The 20704-nt window shown below is 39.3% G+C and overlaps 1 protein-coding gene across 1 annotated transcript; it reads right to left on the bottom strand.

The window, feature by feature from the left end:
- Window positions 1–236: 236 nt before the first annotated feature.
- On the bottom strand, window positions 237–9858 carry LOC133664647 (oocyte zinc finger protein XlCOF22-like). Its single transcript, XM_062069457.1, has 3 exons — window positions 9305–9858; window positions 6131–6349; window positions 237–1606 (listed from the first exon to the last, which is right to left on the bottom strand). Exons 1-3 carry the CDS (start codon window positions 9423–9425, stop codon window positions 429–431), a joined length of 1518 nt encoding a protein of 505 aa, XP_061925441.1. The 5' UTR covers window positions 9426–9858; the 3' UTR covers window positions 237–428.
- Between the last annotated feature and the right edge of the window lie 10846 nt (window positions 9859–20704).

Here is a 20704-nt window from a genome sequence, read left to right as displayed (position 1 = left end):
AAGTTACCCATGTCTTGGGCACTAATACACCCCCATACCATCACAGATGCTGGCTTTTACACTTTGCGCCTATAACAATCCGGATGGTTCTTTTCCTCTTTGGTCCGGAGGACACGACGTCCACAGTTTCCAAAAACAATTTGAAATGTGGACTCGTCAGACCACAGAACACTTTTCCACTCTGCATCAGTCCATCTGGGAAGAGCTTGGGTCCTGCAAAGCCGGCGGCGTTCCTGGGTGTTGTTGATGAATGGCTTTGCACATACTAGGGGTTAAAAAAAACACTATTATAAAATAACTAATCTATAAATGTAGAAGCATATTAAAAAGATTGTTACACAAACAACAATGTCACAAATGTTTTATTTGTTGATGTTGTTACAAAGTCAAAATTTAAGTTTTGACAGTTTGTTTCAAATCCTGAGGTTTCATTTGCTGCTGCTGTTCTCACCAGCACACTTGTGTTTCTTACACTGGTACTTATAAGAGAATCTTTCACCACACACACTGCAACTCAACAATTTATCTCCTGTGTGTGTTCTCATGTGTGTTCTAAGGGTTGATCGTTCACAAAAGCTTCTGTTGCAGATTGAACAGGAATGTGATTTTTCACCAGTGTGTGTTCTTGTATGTTTTTTAAAATTTTGACTTTCTGCAAAACCTTTACCACAGACTGAACAGGAAAAAGGTTTTTCACCAGTGTGTGTTCTCATGTGTACTTTCAAATTGTTACTTTGCACAAAACCTTTACTACAGATTGAACAGATAAAAGGTTTTTCACCAGTGTGTAAAATTGTGTGTTTTTTCAAACTCTGACTGTGTGTAAAACTTTTACCACATATTGAACAGGTAAAATGTTTTTCTCCAGTGTGTATTGGCATGTGTTCGTTCAGCACATTTTTTTGTGTAAAACTTTTACCACAGGTTGAACAGGAAAAAGGTTTTTCACCAGTGTGTGTTCTCATGTGTACTTTCAAATTTTGACTTTGTGCAAAACCTTTACTACAGAGTGAACAGGTAAAATGTTTTTCTCCAGTGTGTGTTCTCATGTGTGTTTTCAGATGACAATGGTATTTAAAGGTTTTGTCACAGTGAGAACATTTCAAGTGAGTGTTGTCAGTGTGACATGTCTTATCATCTTTAGAGTCTTCATCATCAGTGTCAGGAGAGTGTGACGTTGTGTCCTCACTATCTGATAGTGGAGCTAAGAGCTTGTCTGCTTGTGATCCTCCACAGTGGTCTCCATCAGCTTCTGTTGTCATGTGTTGTGTTGAGCTGCTGCTTGGAGGCTCCGCCTCTCTCTTCTCCTCACTTTCACCTTTGACCTCATCATCTTCACTCTTCACAGGGACACCAGTCACTGGGAACTCTACCAGTCCTTCAATATGATCTCCCTCCTGACTGATGCTGTGTTCCTCCTCTTCCTTTTTAATGTAGGGGGTCAGTGAGTCTTCCTCTTCCTTTTTACAGGGAAGGGTCTGTGTCAAAGAGGAAAAAGAGACGCCAGAGGGTCTGTGGCGCCTGGTCTTCCTCTTTGATGGATCCTCCTTCACCATCCTGAAGCTACACTCCTGTTCTTCAGGCAGAACTTGTTCTTCACAGACGTCTGCAGGACACAAAATGACAAACATGCTTGAGAAATGTCCAGATTTGCTCAGTCACATGAGGCATTCAGTATGTTCACATGTACTTAAAACTAACAAGTTATTATATGAATTGGCCTGAAAACAAACACACTGCTCTTTACAACATTATTCACAGGAAAAGAAGACCACTTTTTACGAGGGGTGGCCAATATGGCCCAAAATCTATATTACGATAAATTCCCTTCCACTTGAGTGCAGCTGGGATAGGCTCCAGCGCCCCCTGTGATTTTAATGTCAGTTACTGATGTATAATCTTGGAGAAAAGATTAGGTTGTCTGCAGTGTAAATCTGTATTCCATATTTTTGTCTCCTCTATGACGCCATCTTGTGGTGGAGTCCGCTCACTGCGAGTGCTGTGGGTTGAAAGTATATTTCCTGTTGCTTTGTGGTTTAATTTATCTCGCCTAGCAACGTTTGTAAGTGTAACCGGGGATTTCCACTGGATGTGGAACGGCGGCGCCACGGCGACAGACCAGTTTAGTTTTTTGTTTTCAAGTCACTGTGTCAGTTTCCACCGCCTGGCTTCTATATTTAGTGGTCGACACAACAAGGCGGTTCAATTGAGCTAAAATCTGCTCATGTGGGACAGGAAGTCATGCATAAACACAAAATAAATGATCCAGTTTACTTTCAAAGTAGAATATTAAGGCGGATGGTATTCTACACTTTGAAAGTCCTAATGGACATGAAGTCAACTTGTTGTCAACTTTTTTAAATTTTCCTGAGGGAACTCTCCTGAAGGAATCAATTAAGTACTATCTATCTATCTATCTTGTCAAAAGGTTTTCGGACCTAATTTCACCTCCTTGACACAAATGGACAAAAACATGCTGATTCTAAAAGGCCCCAAATTAAAGAATCATAACAGGCATATCCCGGGCAGCTATATGGAGGCCTGTACTTCAGCGTTGTATTAAAACGACTAGTTCCATCTCCAACATGAAAGCGAGTGTCACCAACACTACAGCACACAAGAAAACGTGTGGAGGAGAATTGCAAGTAGCCGAAACAAAGATTGTGAATGACTGACAAGAGGCTCACTTTGTTCATGTAAGTCTACTGTCAAATAAACATGCTCAGGTGCTGAGAGCGATGCACAGAGCGAGACCTCTTAGTCCAGTTTAAAATCCACAGACCAAGAAGGAAACACACGGACATAGCAATGTATTGATGACGGCAATAATTAAGTTATTAGGTTTATTTTCATTTACCGTATTTTTCGGACTATAAGGCAAACTTAAAATCCTTTAATTTTCTCAAAAATCGACGGTGTGCCTTATAACCCGGTGCGCCCAATGTACGGAATAATTCTGGTTGTGCTTACCGACCTCGAAGCAATTTTATTTGGTACAAGGTGTAATGATAAGTGTGACCAGGAGATGGTAGTCACACATAAAAGATACGTGTAGACTGCAATATGACGCCAGTAAATAACACCAAAACTTTATATGTTCGATTGAAAATAAAAAACATTACACACGGCACTCAAAAATCTGTCAAAATGTTTTAGTAAGACTTTGAAGCTGCACCGCTTGATGGATTGTCGGCCCATTACGGCTACCGTAGTCAGAGATACAAGTATTACTATGGTGTGTGTATAAGGACCGCAAAATGGCACCCGTAGCAGATATTATCTGGTGTTTTGTTTCACAATATTATGCAAAACCAACTTTTCCTACATTCTGGTACCTGCTGATCTGTATTTGAGATCTGCATAAGTCCTGAAAATTTGCGCACATCTGCCATTGTAGTCTGTGCCGATACCATAGTCTATCTAAGCTTCTTCTTTTTCTCTGACTTCTCGTTATGTGACATTCACCCTCTGTTGTTGCCATTTCTAATATAAAGTAGTGGAAAGTTCTAACTTATATCTGTCAGTTAACTCGCCATGAAAGCGCTAAAACATACCGGTATAGTGAGTTTACATTATTCACCCAAAGAACTTTGGTTATTAGAGAGTTCCGGTCGGACGGTTTTTCACGGGACACATTTCAAGCGTTGTTGTTGCACTAGTGAGCCACGGATGAGGAGATGCTGCTCCGTTATTGATTGAAGTAAAGTCTGAATGTCATTAAAACAGTTAGCTCCATCTTTTGACAATTCTTCCACTCCCGTCCTTGCACGCTACACCGCTACAACAAATATGACGGGGAGAAGACGCTGTCGAAGGTGAGGCACGTAAATAAGACCGCCCACAAAACGGCGCATCCTGAAGCGACTGTCAGAAAGTGACTTGAAGATGATCTGTAAAACATCATCTATGCAACATTTTGACCAAAGAACCACTATTACATGTTATGTAGACCACAAGGAAGTCTTTTACATTTAAAAATAAAATAAAATATATGACTCCTTTAATGCGCCTTATAATCCGGTGAGCCTTTTGTATGAAAATAGACCTGACGAGACCCGCTCATCGGCAGTGCGTTTTATAATCCGGTGCACCCTATGACCCAGAAAATACGGTACAACAGTCCCGGCCTACAATTGCATGAATATATTAATGCCTCTGGACATCTTATTTAATGCTTTTTAATACCATTTAAGGCCTTAATTTAGGAAAAGTCAATTTAATGACTTTTAATGCTTTTTAATGACCCACAGAAACCCTGTTGAAGCTCTTAAATTTAAACAAATGTGGACCGATTGATGCAAAAATTGACAGTATAATATCAGTATAAGGTTGATACAGTGGTTTGATCAATATTTTGTATTATATGCATTTCATTGATTTTGTTATTGTTTACAAACTCAGTAAACAAGGAAGATTTTAAGGGCATAAACCAAATGACTAAATTCAGATCCATATTTAAATATTCAATTGATATTCTAACACCACCATCCTGTGTTTCTGTCTGATTATGATTGCGAACAAAAATGTAATCAGTCAATGATCTTGAAAAATGTAAATATCAGTATCCGCATTGGTATGACCGATACTGCCCCTGTAGCTACTTGGTACTGGATCGATACCTACATTTGTAGTATCAGCCAAAACTAAAGTATCAAACAACAAAACAAGTGCTTATTACATTTTAACAAAACAGAAGAATAGGTGATTATTACATTTTAACAGAAGTGTAGATAGAAACATGTTACATTAGAAAGTTCCTAAATAAAAAATATTGTTAATGGAATTATTGAGACTTTTCTAGGATGTATTTACGATATTTTCGAGATTGTGATGGAATTTAATACATTCTAAGGCAACTCAACGGTTCCAGGTTCGATCCTAGTCACTGCTGTTGTGTCCTTGGGCAAGGTACTTTAGCCACCTGCTCCCAGTGCCACCCACACTGGTTTAAATGTAACTTAGATAATGGGTTTCACTATGTAAAGCGCTCTGAGTCACTAGAGAAAAGTGCTGAATAAATATACTTTACTTCACTTAAAAGGGAACCAAACTTTTATTTATTTTGCCTATCCAGGACACATATATTTTTATTCTTTATGCATTCTAAATAGTAAATATATGCGATCAAAGACTGTTTACAATAGAGGCTATTAGAGTCGCACTATTCTGCCTACAAAGAACTAAAAAGCATCCAAACACCTCCATTAAGGTTTTATGTACATGCAGTAGGTATGTATGTCATTTAGTAACAGGCACATTTTTAAAAAGATGTAAGATTTATGTATTTTTGCTCATAAGCACATTAATTTCAAAAACGCATCAAAACATTCACTTGTTTTAACATCACTGAATATTACACACTGCAGACTTCATGAGAGCCAACAAACATAATAAAACATCACTTACTGTACAAGGTCTGCTGTCACTATGACGCAGACTGATAGAATCTTGTTATATTCCTGTTTAGATAAAAATAAAACTCATAAGCATCGCACGGAAAAGGGGGGTGAAGCCAAGCGTCTTTTTGTGTTGTTCGCCATTGCCAGGTCTAAATTGGCTGTCAAAGGGTACCAACTTGTCAGAGTACGTCCTCATCCTTCTACTATCCAGGTGAGAGGCACGATTCATGATCTGGAATAATCTTTCACCAGCACCGAGGCGAGGAAGGAGCTCACCAGCCGGTGATGTCAACATAGACACACAAGCTGTAAATAGTTTGTCTGCGTTAGCACTTATAATAACAATATCACTAATACTTGGTTGGTATTCAAGCCACGAAATGCAAATGGAGTATTGTTGGCGCTTTTTGGATGGTTATAGAGGACCTCCCATTGGCTCCATTGCAAGTGGACTTTTATTTATATTTATGAGTTAGAATGTGATTTTAAAAGATATATATATCCATCGTCATGTCTTTTAAAATGAGTGTGAACGATAGAAAAAATTCCCCAAAAAAGTGCAGTTCCCCTCTAAATTCCAGTGATTAGATTTAAGACTTGAAGTCTATGAGCATGAAGTGATGAAGCCTACTTTGATGAGAGGACAAACGTCTTCTAAGACAAAGTGAACAGTCCAGTTGTGATGGATTGAATGCCCTGAGAATAAAATGATATGTGGATGTTGTGCTTACTTGGACTGTGATGAAGCTGTGAGGACTCAGGGGGTTTGTCTTCATGCTCTTCAGTCTTCACAGAGACAACAGTCAGTGGAAACTTGGTGACATCATCCTCCTCCTGCCCTAGAAGACACTCTCCCTCCTGAGTGATCCACACTTCCTCCTCTTCCTCTTTAATGTGAGGCGGCTGTGGAGCCTCCTCTTCCTCTTTAATGTGGGGGGGCTGCTGGACGTCTGTTGGGTAAATAAGTAAATCAGATAAAGAGAGAATATAAATAGTTTTGGACTGACACTGTTAACACAATGACATTAATTGTGTTCTTTCCTGTGTTGTGTTAAAAGTATGTAGCAAAACAACCAATAAATAGGCAGGAAATACTTCCTCTTGTCCGAGTCACTACAATGAATTCAAAAGTGAGTACTAAAACAGATTTGGAAATTTGATGGGAAGCAATTTGAAAAGTTTTTTATAAGTACGAGGCAACATTGATTGAGGGATTCTTAACGCAACACTCACTGGTGTAAAGTGTGTAAATATTGTATTGTGTATACGGTCTACTACACCTAAACTTAACCATAATCTTTTGATTACATAGTCATTACCATAACTTCAATATCATGGAAATACAAAAAATCTAATTCCAAAATCACTTAAAAAAACATTCATGGTATGTTTTGTCATCATGCAAAATACTTTTTTGTGGTCATGTTGTTGGCTGGGCAAAAAGGAACTTTTACCAATAACATGTTTACTATGTGGAGTATCTCCATCAACAATTCCTCTTTAGGAATTGGAGACCATCTATGACACGCTGGCGGAAAGTCAGTCACCTTTATGTTCTTCTAATAAATCGAGTGTTGACTACTTTGGTTACTGAAAATAAATGTTTACTTTCACTTATTGTTGCATGTAAGTCAGAATCAGGAAGTACAATTATAACTAATTAGATGTGATTACAGTATAAAATGTATTTGGTGAGTGTGTGAGTTTTGTGTAAACATGTTGATACAGGTTTACATCTTCTTGGGGACTGGAACACAGATATGTCCCGAAAGGATGCACCCATTTTTAAAACCTTCACTAAGCTGTGCCACCAACATTGCCTCACTTAGCTCATTAAGCAAACTACCAGGGTGAGTGAGTCCTTTTAAACCTTCATAGACTTTGTTGTTACTTCTGACCAGTCTAAGATCACCACAAGTGGAACTACTGTATGCGGCTTAAGTGATCAATCCATTATATTCTATACCCGTAAAGAACATAGAACCGAGGCTGACGGCCACAAAACAAGCAAAGCTACAATCCTCAAGACCTAGACTAGCAAGGCTTTCAATGACAAACTGGCACATTAAGACTCACCCCTGGTACTTGCAAGTACACAAGTCTTTGGGTCAATTCCTAACCTCAGAAAAGCAAATAACTTCACAGTCAAAGTGGGTGACAATATTAAAACAAACAAAAATGAGATTACCTATCTTGGCTGCATCGTAGAGACTAATCTCTCCAGTGAAAAAATGACTACTAAGGTAATCAAAGAATCAACCGACAAATTCTGTTCTTACTAGTGTTGTCCCGATACCAATATTTTGGTACTGGGACCTGTACCAAAATGTATTTCGATACTTTTCTAAATAAAAGGGACCACAAAAAAGTGCATTATTGGCTTTATTTCAACAAAAAATCTTAGGGTACATTAAACATATGTTTCTTATTGCAAGTTTGTGCTTAAATAAAATAGTGAACATACTAGACAACTTGTCTTTTAGTAGGAAGTAAGCAAACAAAAGCTCCTAATTTAGTCTGCTGACATATGCAGTAACATATTGTGTCATTTATATTCTAATATTTTGTCAAAATTATTAAGGACAAGTGGTGGGAAATTGATTATTAATCTACTTGTTCATTTACTGTTAATATCTTCTTATTTTCTGTTTTAACATGTTCTATCTACACTTCTGTTAAAATGTAATAATCACTTATTCTTCTGTTGTTTGGATACTTTACATTAGTTTTGGATGATACCACACATTTGGGTATCAATCTGATACCAAGTAGTTACAAGATCATACATTGGTCATATTCAAAGTCCTCATGAGTCCGGGGACATATTTCCTCAGTTTATAAACATAACATACATTTTTAAAAAACGAAAGAAGATGTTGTGATGGCAAAAAATGTTGATGTAATCATAGAAGTAGTACTTTTTAGAGGCGGTATAGTACCGAACATGATTAATTAGTATTGCGGTACTATACTAATACTGGTATACCGTACAACCCTAGTTCTTACATAGTAGGATCATCCCGCTGGTGGGTAGAAATACACTTAAGACTCTAACACAAGCACTCATTTAACCCCACTTTGACTACAGAGTTCATGTTTGGTGCCGTGACGCCTTAAAAGCCCTGAAAAACTAACTCCAGACAGCCCAAAACAAAATGATTGGGCTTCTACTCAACCGTCCATCTCGGGCTCACCTTTCCGCCAACCATTTCCTTAACATGGGGAGGCTCTTGGTGGCCGACAGAGTACATCTTCTTGCAGTTGATCTGGTGTACAAGATTCACCATACCACTAAAATACTCATGTACCTGTCTAGATCCTTCAAAATATATTCACCATTATAACACCAGGGGTAGTTGTACAAGTCATATTCAACCCAGATTTCACTCCAAAAAAGGTTCCAATTTGTTTGCCTGCTATACCACCAACTTGTGGAACTCCGTATAAATAGCCATAAAGGAGAGTAAATCCCTTACTTCATTCAAGGCCACATTGAAAAGACATTACAGGTTGAGGCTACTCGTAAATGGGATTAGACAAATCTTTTGGTTTTTATGTTATTGTCATTTACTTTCTTGCAGTATTTTGTCTACTTTCTACCTCGTATGTGTGAGTTAAACAAATATTTCCACTGAAACCATGTCAGGCTTTCTTGTAGCAGTGAATGTGTACCGTGATGAAACTGTACCCTTTCCTATGCAAACTTCTCATAAGTCCTTCAATCAATCAATCACACATTGTTACAAACTATGAGGAACATCAACCTCAAACTGTCTCGTTTTCATGAAGAATCTAAATCAAAGCATTTCATCATCCCCACAAGACAAATCATCCTACTATTGAAGAAAAGTGTTAATAATGAAATATAAAGTTAGTAAAGATGTGAGAGTAAGAAGTAAACAAACCTGTTCTGTGTAACACAACTTGATGTTTCTTGAAAACAGCGTCCTGTAGTTGATGTTGTCGCTCCTTCCCTTTTGTTGGACAAAGTTCCTCCTCATACTTTGCTATCGTTCTTTCGCACATGTTCACACAATCACAACACTTTACACTCACATTTGATCTCTACTTAGCGATGTGTTGATAACGTCCGCGTCTCTTTGTTAGCAGCTAACAAGCTAAGCTAACTAGCAAGCTAAGCTAGCACATAAAGTGCGCTCAGACTAATGTATCCGGATACAAACAATGACTAACAATGTTTCATCTACTACACGACATATATGCGTACATGTATGCACTAAATACAAATAGAGAAACAATAATGGCCAGTGGCCACGTTTAGGCCTTCTCTGTCAAACGCCATTTTGCTTTTTACTCCTTCGTCTTCTTTGGATTTCCAGCAGACTAGTAGAGCATCTTAGGCCTCCACAGCTTCTTAACGGGACTTCTTCGTCCTGTCCTATGGTCCATACTACATTCTACAGTACAGGAGGTCGCGCTAGCAACCTTTAAATGGACCACTTCCAAGTTGGCTTCTGCGCATGTCCAATTTGTCGAGGTCAAAGTTCGTGAGGGATAAACAAAGCCAAGCGACTCCATACTTTTTTAGTAAACTTCGTCAGTTGGTGGTTTGCGTTTACTCTTTAGCGTGAATAGTAGTAGATATATTTCTGAATGATTGTTTATTCCACGTCATGTATATTTTTCAATATGTCGAAGACAATTTGTGAAGTTGTGGGATGTTCTAATAGTACATCATCATCATCATCAATCAATCAATCAATCAATCAATGTTTATTTATATAGCCCTAAATCACAAGTGTCTCAAAGGGCTGTCATCATCATCATCATCATTTATTTGTATTCCTTTCATGAACATGCATATATACAAGCCACGTACAGTTCACACTTTCATTGTTTTTCTTGTTTCTTATAAATTTCCATGATCAGAAAGGAGCAGATGGAAGAATAATATTCTTATATTTATCTGCTACCCTTTTTTAACACAATTATTTTAGATGACTTTATCACTGTTCCCTCCACCAACACCCGAACTCCAACATACTTTTTTCATTTTCCTTGAAGCATTTTCACAATGACACGTCCAATCAAAATCAAAAATCAGTTTGATACAATGCCAGTTGTCTCTTTTTCTAACTCTTTTTAAATTCAAAAATATTCTTGCAACTTTTTAAGTCTTTCTTTAGAGAATTCCATGCTTTCACAGCAGCAACAGACAAGCACATTTCTTTCAAATGTGTTGGCGCTTTTGGATGTTTAAAGTCATACATGTGATTCTCATCTTCAGACGTGAACACCAATAACTTTTGTAAGTCCTTCGGAAGAACTTTATTTCTAGCTTTGAACATCACTAATAGAGTATGCAATTCTACAATGTCTTTTAGTTTTAATAATCCTGACCTAATGAAGAGTGCATTTGTGTGGTCTCTATATCCTACTTTAAAAATAATACCAATTGCTATTTTCTGTATAAGAAATGAAGGCTTTATGTTGCTGTGATATGTATTTCCCCATATTTCTGCACAATAATTGAAATAAACTGTAAACTGTATTTAAACTTGTTCAAAATAAATAAGCTTTTAGATATCTTATTTTTCACATGCAATATAAGAGCTTTCCATGTCAACTTTTCATCTAGGATGACCCCAAGAAATCTGATTTCAGATACCTTCTCAATGTTCACATTGTTTATGGATAAACAAACCTTTCTTTTATTACTGAATACCATAAGTTTAGTATTTTCCAAATTTAAAGATAATTTATTTATATCAAACCACAATTTTTGTTCAACCATTTCCTCTTCAATTTTATCAGCTAAGATTTTCAAGTCATCTGCTGAACTGTATACATTTGTATCGTCTGCGAATAATACGTACTGTAAAATGTTCAAAACCTCACAAATATAATTTATATATAAAATTAAAAGTTTAGGTGTGACATTCATGAGTGTTATTTTGACTCAGGAAGATGTGTTTGTGATCCACCATTCAAACAGTACAGTTTCCAAAAGATCCAGACATGAAAATAAGATGGATTAAGGCCGTTAATAGGAAATGTAAGAACATTAATAACAAGTGGGTGGACTGGAAGCCTACAAAAGATTCACAGATCTGCAGTAAACATTTATTGCACGGTAAACCAACGGATGAGCACCCTTTGCCATTGTTAGAAATGGGCTACACATCAACAGTTAGCGTGAAAAGAAGAAGAAGACTAGTGCGGCATGGACCTACAGAAACGTCAACATCAGCGTCAACTACTGCTGCTGCTTCCATGGATGAAGTTATCCCACAGACTGGCCAAGTAGAGGATAGTTCTGAATCCACCACACCAGGTATGATAAAACATGACATGGACAGTAGTTGAAATAAACATTGTTGAAACATATTGCTACATTATACAATAATGTTGTGTACAAATATTCATAAAATGTACATTACATCATTGTTATCCTGTAATCAGAAATGTTCTAAGTGTCATGGATTATCTAATAATAGGTTACAGCAGGGGTCACCAACGCGGTGCCCGCGGGCACCAGGTCGCCCGTAAGGACCAGATGAGTCGCCCGCGGGCCTGTTCTAAAAATAAAAAAAATAAAAAAATGTTTTTTTTTTTTTTTTTTTTTTTTTTTTTTTTAAATTAAATCTACATAGAAAAAACACAAGATACACTTTCAATCAGTGAATCAACCCAAACAACCTCCCCCATGCACACTCATCCACACCCACTCACACAAAAGGGGTTATTTCTTTCTGCTACCAATATTCTGGTTCCCACAACATAGACAACACATCTGCAAGGGACACAGTCCCTGAAGCACACATGATTGTACAGGCTGCTGGTCCACTAACATTTTCATTAATTACTATTTTTTATGTAATTATTTTTATATTGTTTTACTTTCTTTTTTATCCAACAAAATGTTTTTTATTTATTTATCTTATTTTATTTTATTTTTTAAAAAAGGGCCTTATCTTCAACAGACCAGGTTGTCAATGAAATTAGATTTGTTTAAAGGGTTTTTTAAACCAGGCCCAGTCCAGATAATGTCCAAGTCGGACTCAGCAACACACACCTTCATTCATGTACACAGAAAAAAATTAGGGAACACAACAGATTGCATATAATTTATAAACAAAATTACATTTTCAAAATAAGCATTTATGTACAGTCCAGATTATGTCCAGGTCACTCAAATTAGGGAACACAACAACAGATATCATATAATCTATAAACATAATTATACTTTCAAAATAAGCCTTTGAGGACTTCTCATCTTTTTTTCAATGTTTTTTGGCATCATTATCGTTTTCAACCATGTAACTTTCTAAAGTTAGAAAATACTGAATAAATGTTTTAAAGAAAGTAATACTAAGTGAATATCTGTTTTTGGCCTTAAAAATAAACATTTTACCGAGTACTATAATTAAATTGACTAAATCATGATTGTCAATGAACTCTCCTAAAATAACAGAAACCACATTAAGCTTCATAAACAAACCAATCCTTAAACACATTTTTTCAACTTCCACCCAAAACAAAGACACAATATGACAATACCAAAACAAATGCAGGGTGGATTCAGGCTCTTGACAACAAAATCGGCAATCATCTGACTCTGTCATATTCCATAATTTTAACATTTTCCCTGTGGGTAAGAAGTTATAAATAATTTTAATTTGAAAATAACGATTTTGCACATCGATAGTGGTTTTATAGATTAGTTTGAATATGGCATCCCATGGCAACGGGCAGTCAAAAAAGTCCTCCCATTTTCCATTTGTGTTGTATGAGGCAGCCTTCAAATATTTCTTTATTAAATAAAAATTATATCTTTTTCTATTTATTTTAGTTCCTTTTTGCCAACTAGAATTTCTTATTAGAGGTTTACAAACTAATAATTTAGTAGTTCCATAATTAATTATTTGTTTCCATCTTTTCCCAATTACTCCAGTTAGTTGATAAAATGAAAAGCTTGAGCAAGCATCACCATAAATAGCTCTAAATTCATCATAATTCATAATTTTACCATTCTCATTGATAATATCATTGACAAAAATGATTCCTCTTTCAAACATATTTTTCCAAAAGAAAGGCTTTCCATCTATTACAATATTAGAGTTCATCCATATTAACTGCTGCAAAATATCGTCTCTTTTTTCTGGCACATAAAATTGAAAACACCACTATGAGTGGATTGTTTCCTTTATGAACCCCGCCATGTTTCCCAGCAGACTCTCTGGGAGGGGATCACTTGTAAAAAAGGATACAATTTATTTTGATACAGTACATGTTTTTTGTCCAACAGGACATTTGTGTACCACTCAATGTTTAAATACATCTTTGGAACAATTGATGCTTTTAAAGACAGACACATAGCTTCCAGGTTGAGAAGTTTCAGGCCCCCATATTCATACTCTTTGTACAAAACCTTTCTTTTAATCTTTTCTGGTTTGCCGTTCCAGACAAAATCGAAGACCCTCCGCTCATAAATCTTAAAAAAGTTTTGTGATGGAGCTGGTAATGACAAAAACAAATAAATAAATTGAGGAATAATTAACGAGTTGGCAATAGACATTTTACCATACAAGGTTAGGGATTTCCCTTTCCATAATTGCATAATTTTGTCCAGCTTTCTTAGTCGATTATCATAATTTACTGAGCCTAGATCTTCCAGATTTTCTGGGACAACAACACCAAGTATGTTAACTGGTCCATCTGTTCACAAAACAGGCACTTTGCATTCCATTCGAAAGGACGTTCCCTTTAGATTTCCGATCCTTAACATTTTACATTTATCATAATTAAGCTTAAGGCCAGATTGCTGTGAAAATATGTCCAAAAGATTAAGAAGGTTCCGCAAACAATGAGGAAAAATCTTATCTTTGTGAATCAGCCTTTTCTGACATGAACTTCATCAAGAACAAACACAGAACACGCCTCACTGATGCACATCTGCAAGACTCACTCAGAGTTGCAGTGTCAAGTTACACACCAGAGTACAACACACTAGATAACAGCATGCAATGCCAGGCTTCCCACTAACTGACAAACAGATAACAGATTTGGTGTCCAGTTCAAAGTGTGACATGATTTAAAAATTTGAGAGTTTACTTTTTTATTTTACATGAGTTATTATTTGTACAAACATGGTGCAAAGTAATTCATGATTTGTTAAAAAATGTTAGTGGCTAGCTAGTTAAAATGGGATATTGTGATTTCACAAGACTGTCTTAGAAGTGATCATTTGAAAATGTTCAATTTGAAAAATGTGCACTTAGAGAAAATATAAAAATAAAGTGTTGCATATTGATATTTATCTGTTTCTATATATATTTATTGTGAGAAATCATTAAGATGATCAGTGTTTCCACAAAGATAAATATCATTAATTATTAATAATAACAGAGTTAAAGGTAAATTGAGCAAATTGGCTACTTCTGGCAATTTATTTAAGTGTGTATCTAACTGGTAGCCCTTCGCATTAATCAGTACCCAAGAAGTAGCCCTTGGTTTCAAAAAGGTTGGTGACCCCTGGGTTACAGTATATCAATTGACAGTTTTTTTTTTTACTGAAAAGTACCAATTAACAGTTATATTACTCGGCAAATGATTTTAAATGACACATTCTTCTTCTTTTTTTCAGTCCCCAAATTTCAACACTGGAGTGGAATCTGTGGAACATGATCATCATCAAAAAAAAATTTTTTTCTATAGTCACAAAAATCATTGTAATTTATGCAATACCTGGAGATGGCAAGAGGTTTAAAAACTTTAAAATCGTCCTAAATGTTGAACTTTTACACAAACAGAATGAATATTACATGCATTGCCTTTTGGGTTAAAACTTAAAGGCCTACTGAAAGCCACTACTACCGACCACGCAGTCTGATAGTTTATATATCAATGATGAAATCTTAACATTGCAACACATGCCAATACGGCCGGGTTAACTTATAAAGTGCAATTTTAAATTTCCCGGGAAATATCCGGCTAAAAACGTCTCTGTATGATGACGTATGCGCGTGACGTCACGACGGCAACGGAAGTATTCGGACCCAATGTGTCACCATACAAACTGCTCTGTTTTCATCGAACAATTCCACAGTATTCTGGACATCTGTGTTGGTGAATCTTTTGCAATTTGTTTAATGAACAATGGAGATTGCAAAGAAGAAAGTTGTAGGTGCGATCGGTGTATTAGCGACGGACTACAGCAACACCAACACCAGGAGGTTGTGTTGTGTTTGAGCTGGATAGCAGACGTGCTACCGTGAGTACAGCTTTGGCTTCCAAACATTTAATCGCTTGCCCGTAGGTGCGTGTCGCTATGTGCATGACACGTACGTAACTTTGGGGAAATATATGTTTCTTGCCGACTCTGATGGCGGCCGGGGTGTCGTCGAAAGCTACAACGCCCGCAGCCGCCGCCGCTCCGTAGCTAAATTAGCTTAAATTGTTAAGCTTCGCCAAGCTGGAAATTATTAACCATGTATTTACATGTTCATGGTTTAATAGTATTGTTGATCTTCTGTCTATCCTTCCAGTCAGGGTTTTTTTAAATTTTGTTTCTATCTGCATTTGAGCCTGATGCTATCACGTTAGCTCCGTAGCTAAAGAGCTTCAACGATGTATTGTCGTGGAGATAAAAGTCACTGTGACTGTCCATTTCGCGTTCTCGACTCTCATTTTCAAGAGGATTTAGTATCCGAGGTGGTTTAAAATACAAATCCGTGATCCACAATAGAAAAAGGAGAGAGTGTGGATTCCAATGAACCCTTGTACCTAAGTTACGGTCAGAGCGAAAAAAGATACACCCTGCACTGCCTCTCTAGTCCTTCACTCTAACGTTCCTCATCCACAAATCTTTCATCCTCGCTCAAATTAATGGGGTAATCGTCGCTTTCTCGGTCCAAATCTCTCTCGCTCCATTGTAAACAACGGGGAAATGTGAGGAATCCTTCCTCCTGTGACGTCACGCTACTTCCGGTATAGGCAAGGCTTTTTTTTTATCAGCGACCAAAAGTTGCGAACTTTATCGTCGTTGTTCTATACTAAATCCTTTTAGCAAAAATATGGCAATATCGCAAAATGATCACGTATGACACATAGAATTGATCTGCTTTAAATAAAAAAAAATCATTTCAGTAGGCCTTTAAGGACTACACAAGTTAAACATTTAATATGAATTTTATTTTTCAGATTGGGTTTTCTATGATCTTATATAATTACACACCCAGCAAAACAGGTACAATATGCACTATTGACTTCTTCTCAATAGCAAGCCACAGCTTATGGGGAGCACAGTGAACATTCATGGAAGGCATACACTCGGCCTTAAGGAAACAAAACTGCCTTTCATTGCTGATAGGATTGTAGAACAATTCCTTCATCCAACCTGCAAGGAATAGTCATACATTTAGTATATCTTTGATGTATTTGCAAACTGAACTCCCTGGGCAACCAGTGACTTCCAGGAAAGTCTGGATGACAACCGAGAAAGGTCGGTGACGCTGGAGAGACAGCTGACCTCCAGGAAAGACTGGCGGGGTAACAGGGGCCAGCAACCCCTGTTGCAGCACTCGCAAGAGGGCACCAAGCAAGCTACAGAACGTACAAATGAGCAATACCCCCAGAGTCTCCCGAGAGGGGGGGAGGATGAGAGACTCGCTAGGACAGATTTAACGGCAACGACAAGGACAGTGACACAGACACAGAGAAGGCTCAAACAAACCACCTTGACTGGGGAGGCATGGGAAGTGAAATGCAATTGCGGAAAGATCTGCAAAGGTGCAAGAGGGCTCAAAATACACCAGAGCCAGGCCAAGGACAAGGCCAAGTGTGGACAGGGACGAACGCATGCACACCACTCAGACGAACAGTCTGGTGAGACGCAGGAGAACCCTAGGCAGGAAGAAAACCACAGTCCTAGAGATCTCTCAGTGCCTGCAATCCCCCAAAACCACACAAGGACAACCTCAAATGCCATCCCAGAAAGCCCACCCCAGCCAACGAAGGAAAGAATCAAGTGGCCTAAGATGAGTGAGACCAAGGAGTGGTCCATGCTCGATGAAGTTCTGGACAGGGTGCTCGAAATGGTTCAAGCAGGTTCAGTAGAAAGGAAGGTGGATTCACTCACAGCCATCACCTACAACTTGGTAAAAGAACGGTTTGGAACAGTGCCAAGGAGAGAGAACACAGCCAGACCAGGAAAGCAGGAAAACAGAAGAGAAAGAAAGATCAAACAACTTCGGAAGGAGATTAAAACCCTGAAAAAGCAATTCAAATTGGCAAGCACGGAAGAAAAGGAAGGATTAAAAGAACTGACAGCGAGCCTCCGCGAGCAGCTCATCAGGCTGAGAAGAGCCGAAGGGCAAAGGCAAAGGCGGAAAAGGCAGGAAGCTGCACGAGCCCAGTTCATAAAAGACCCCTATCGCTTCACTAAGTCACTTTTGGGAGAGGCGAGGTCAGGGACTCTAACAAGTTCTAAGGAGGAGGTGGAAGAGTTTGTTGAAGAGACATTCAGTGACCCTTCAAGAAACGATGCCCTACCAGAAAATCACGGGCTTGGTACCATCAGTCCACCAACATCCTCCCTCAGCACAGAATATCCATCATGGAGAGAGGTTCAAGAGGTTGTAAAGCACGCGAGATCAGCTTCTGCCCCAGGTCCCAGCGGTATACCTTACAAAGTGTACAAGAAATGCCCTAAGCTCCTACACAGGCTGTGGAAGCTTATGCGGGTGATATGGGACAAAGGAACCATACCAACAAGCTGGAGAAGGGCAGAAGGGTGCTTTGTGCCGAAAGAACGGGGATCCACAAAGATCAGCCAGTTCCGAACCATTTCCTTGCTCAGTGTGGAGGGGAAAATCTTCTTTTCAGTGCTGGCCAAAAGAATGAGCTCCTATATGACCCGGAATGGATATATTGACACCTCTATCCAGAAGGGCGGTATCGAAGGGTTCTCCGGGTGCCTGGAGCATACAGGGGTCCTCAGCCAACTTATCCAAGAAGCAAAGGAGAAGAAAGGCAACCTAACAGTAGTCTGGCTTGATTTTGCTAATGCATATGGGTCAATTCCCCATAACGTGATCCAAGTGGCTATGGACCATTACCACATCCCACATCACATCCAGGGGATGATCACCAGCTACCTGGGAGACATCAAGCTACGATTCCAAGCAGCCATGTTCACAACAAAATGGCAGCCAGTGGAGAAAGGAATAGTGACAGGGTGCACCATCGCCCCCATCTTGTTTGTCATGGGAATGAACCTGATCATCTCTGCAGCGATCACAAAGTCAAGAGGACCAAAGACTGCAGCAGGAAGCCAACAACCAGCAATCAGGGCATTCATGGATGATCTTACCGTGATAACACCAACTCACGTGCAGGCAAGATGGGTCCTGGCGGAACTGGATCGTATGGCTACTTGGGCAAAGATGATCTTCAAGCCCAAGAAATCAAGGTGTCTGGTGATCCAAAAGGGAAAAACAACGGGAAAGTTCAAGCTGCTTGTTCAGGGGGAAACAATCCCGAACATCCAGGGGAACCCTATTAAATGCCTTGGAAAGTGGTATGATGATTCCATGACAGATAAAAACAGCATCTCCAGCACCGAAAATCAAGTTGAAGAATGGTTGAAAAAGATTGACAAGTCTGGTCTGCCTGGGAAATACAAGTGCTGGATCTACCAGCATGGCCTACTCCAAAGACTTATGTGGCTTCTCACTGTGTACGAAGTGGCCATAACAACAGTTGAAGGGTTGGAGAGGAAGTTCAACAAGCATCTTCGTAAATGGTTGGGAATACCCCCAAGCTTTACATCTACGGGGCTCTACATAAGGTCGGGTCAGCTCCAGCTCCCCCTGTCTTCAGTTGTGGAGGAGTTTAAAGTCGCAAAATGCAGACTTTCCCTGACGTATAGGGACTCCCAAGATCAACTCATCAGGGAAGCTGGAATAAGAACAAGATCTGGCAGGAAGTGGGCCGCCAGCACTGCTGTTACCCAGGCAGAATCATCTCTCAGGACCAAAGATACCATCGGAAGCCCTTGCACTGGAAGACAGGGTCTAGGAACATCACATTTCCAGCAGTGGTCCAAGTCCACTCCCAGGGAAAAGAGGACCATGATCCAGGATGAAGTTCGAAACCTTGAGGAAGAAGGAAGAAGAGCTAAAGCCGTCGAGCTCGCAACCCAAGGTGCCTGGACAAGGTGGAACCTTCCCAAGAGGACCGTGACGTGGAGTGAACTGTGGAGGCTGGAGCCGTTTCGTATCTCGTTTCTGCTCCGAGCAGTATACGACACCCTGCCGACCCCAGTCAACTTGCATAGGTGGGGAATGAGGGAGGACCCGCTGTGCAGGTTGTGTGGCGGTAAAGGAACTATGGCGCATATTCTTTCTGGGTCCAAAACAGCATTGACCCAGGGAAGATACAGGTGGCGCCATGACAGGGTGTTGGCAATGCTCGCAAACATCTTAGAGCAAGAGAGGAGAAAGAAACACCCGGCCAAAACTAAGCCACTGCTGAGCACCATCACCTTCGTGAAAGAGGGTCATAGACCAGTTGTCCAAGGCCAAGCCAAGCAAAACTTCCTGCAGTTGGCCCAGGGTTGGGAGATGGAGGTCGACCTGGGGAGGAAGCTCCTCTTCCCAGAGGCGGTACTGTCCACCACTCTAAGACCAGATATAGTTATGTGGTCCCCAGAGGGAAAGAAAATCATCCTGGTGGAACTTACTGTCCCATGGGAGGAGGGATGTGAGGAAGCGGCAGAGAGGAAGAAAACAAAGTACCAACAACTTGTCCAGGACTGCCGGGACAAGGGGTGGATGGCATGGCTGATGACAGTGGAAGTTGGATGTCTAGGATTCCCTGCTCAATCTGTGTGGAATCTGATGACAAAGGTCGGATTGAGAGGTCACTCGAGGAAAACAGCCGTTCGTAGGCTGGGAGAAGCGGCAGAGAGAGCCTCCTGTTGGCTCTGGCATAAAAGAGAGGACAATAGCTGGAAGCCTGGATGAGAGGGGCAGTGATCTGGCCAATCACTGCTGACCCACCAACCGGAGAGTGTTGTGGTTAAGGGTCGAAACACTCGGTGAACGTTGGGGACCACCTGATGACCTCTTGTCCAGGCCAAAGCTTTATCCATTAGAAATGGATTAAAATAGCATCTTTGATGTATTTGCAAACTGAAATAGTGGTGTGTAATGTGTTCAACGTCATAAGTAGTGGTGAATGTCATTCTGTTTAAAGTTAAGAACTTTTCAAATGAATGAATTACATTTTTCATAGATTGCATTTACCAATAGTTATTCTTCAAGCAGTCTGTTGTATATAAA

This window comes from Entelurus aequoreus, linkage group LG14 (genome assembly GCF_033978785.1).
Source record: "Entelurus aequoreus isolate RoL-2023_Sb linkage group LG14, RoL_Eaeq_v1.1, whole genome shotgun sequence".
Lineage (NCBI taxonomy): Eukaryota > Metazoa > Chordata > Actinopteri > Syngnathiformes > Syngnathidae > Entelurus > Entelurus aequoreus.
Note: the sequence above shows the minus strand (reverse complement) of the source record. Positions and strands in the feature narration are given on the sequence as shown.

What these genes read in the sequence shown, in the direction of transcription:
- LOC133664647 (XM_062069457.1), bottom strand. Translation starts at nt 9,425, where the DNA reads ATGTGCGAAAGAACGATAGCAAAGTATGAGGAGGAACTTTGTCCAACA. An exon ending in AGTTGTGTTACACAGAACAG is followed by an intron (nt 6,350 to 9,304) that starts GTTTGTTTACTT and finishes TTTACCCAACAG; the next exon opens with ACGTCCAGCAGCCCCCCCAC. An exon ending in ACAGCTTCATCACAGTCCAA is followed by an intron (nt 1,607 to 6,130) that starts GTAAGCACAACA and finishes TGTGTCCTGCAG; the next exon opens with ACGTCTGTGAAGAACAAGTT.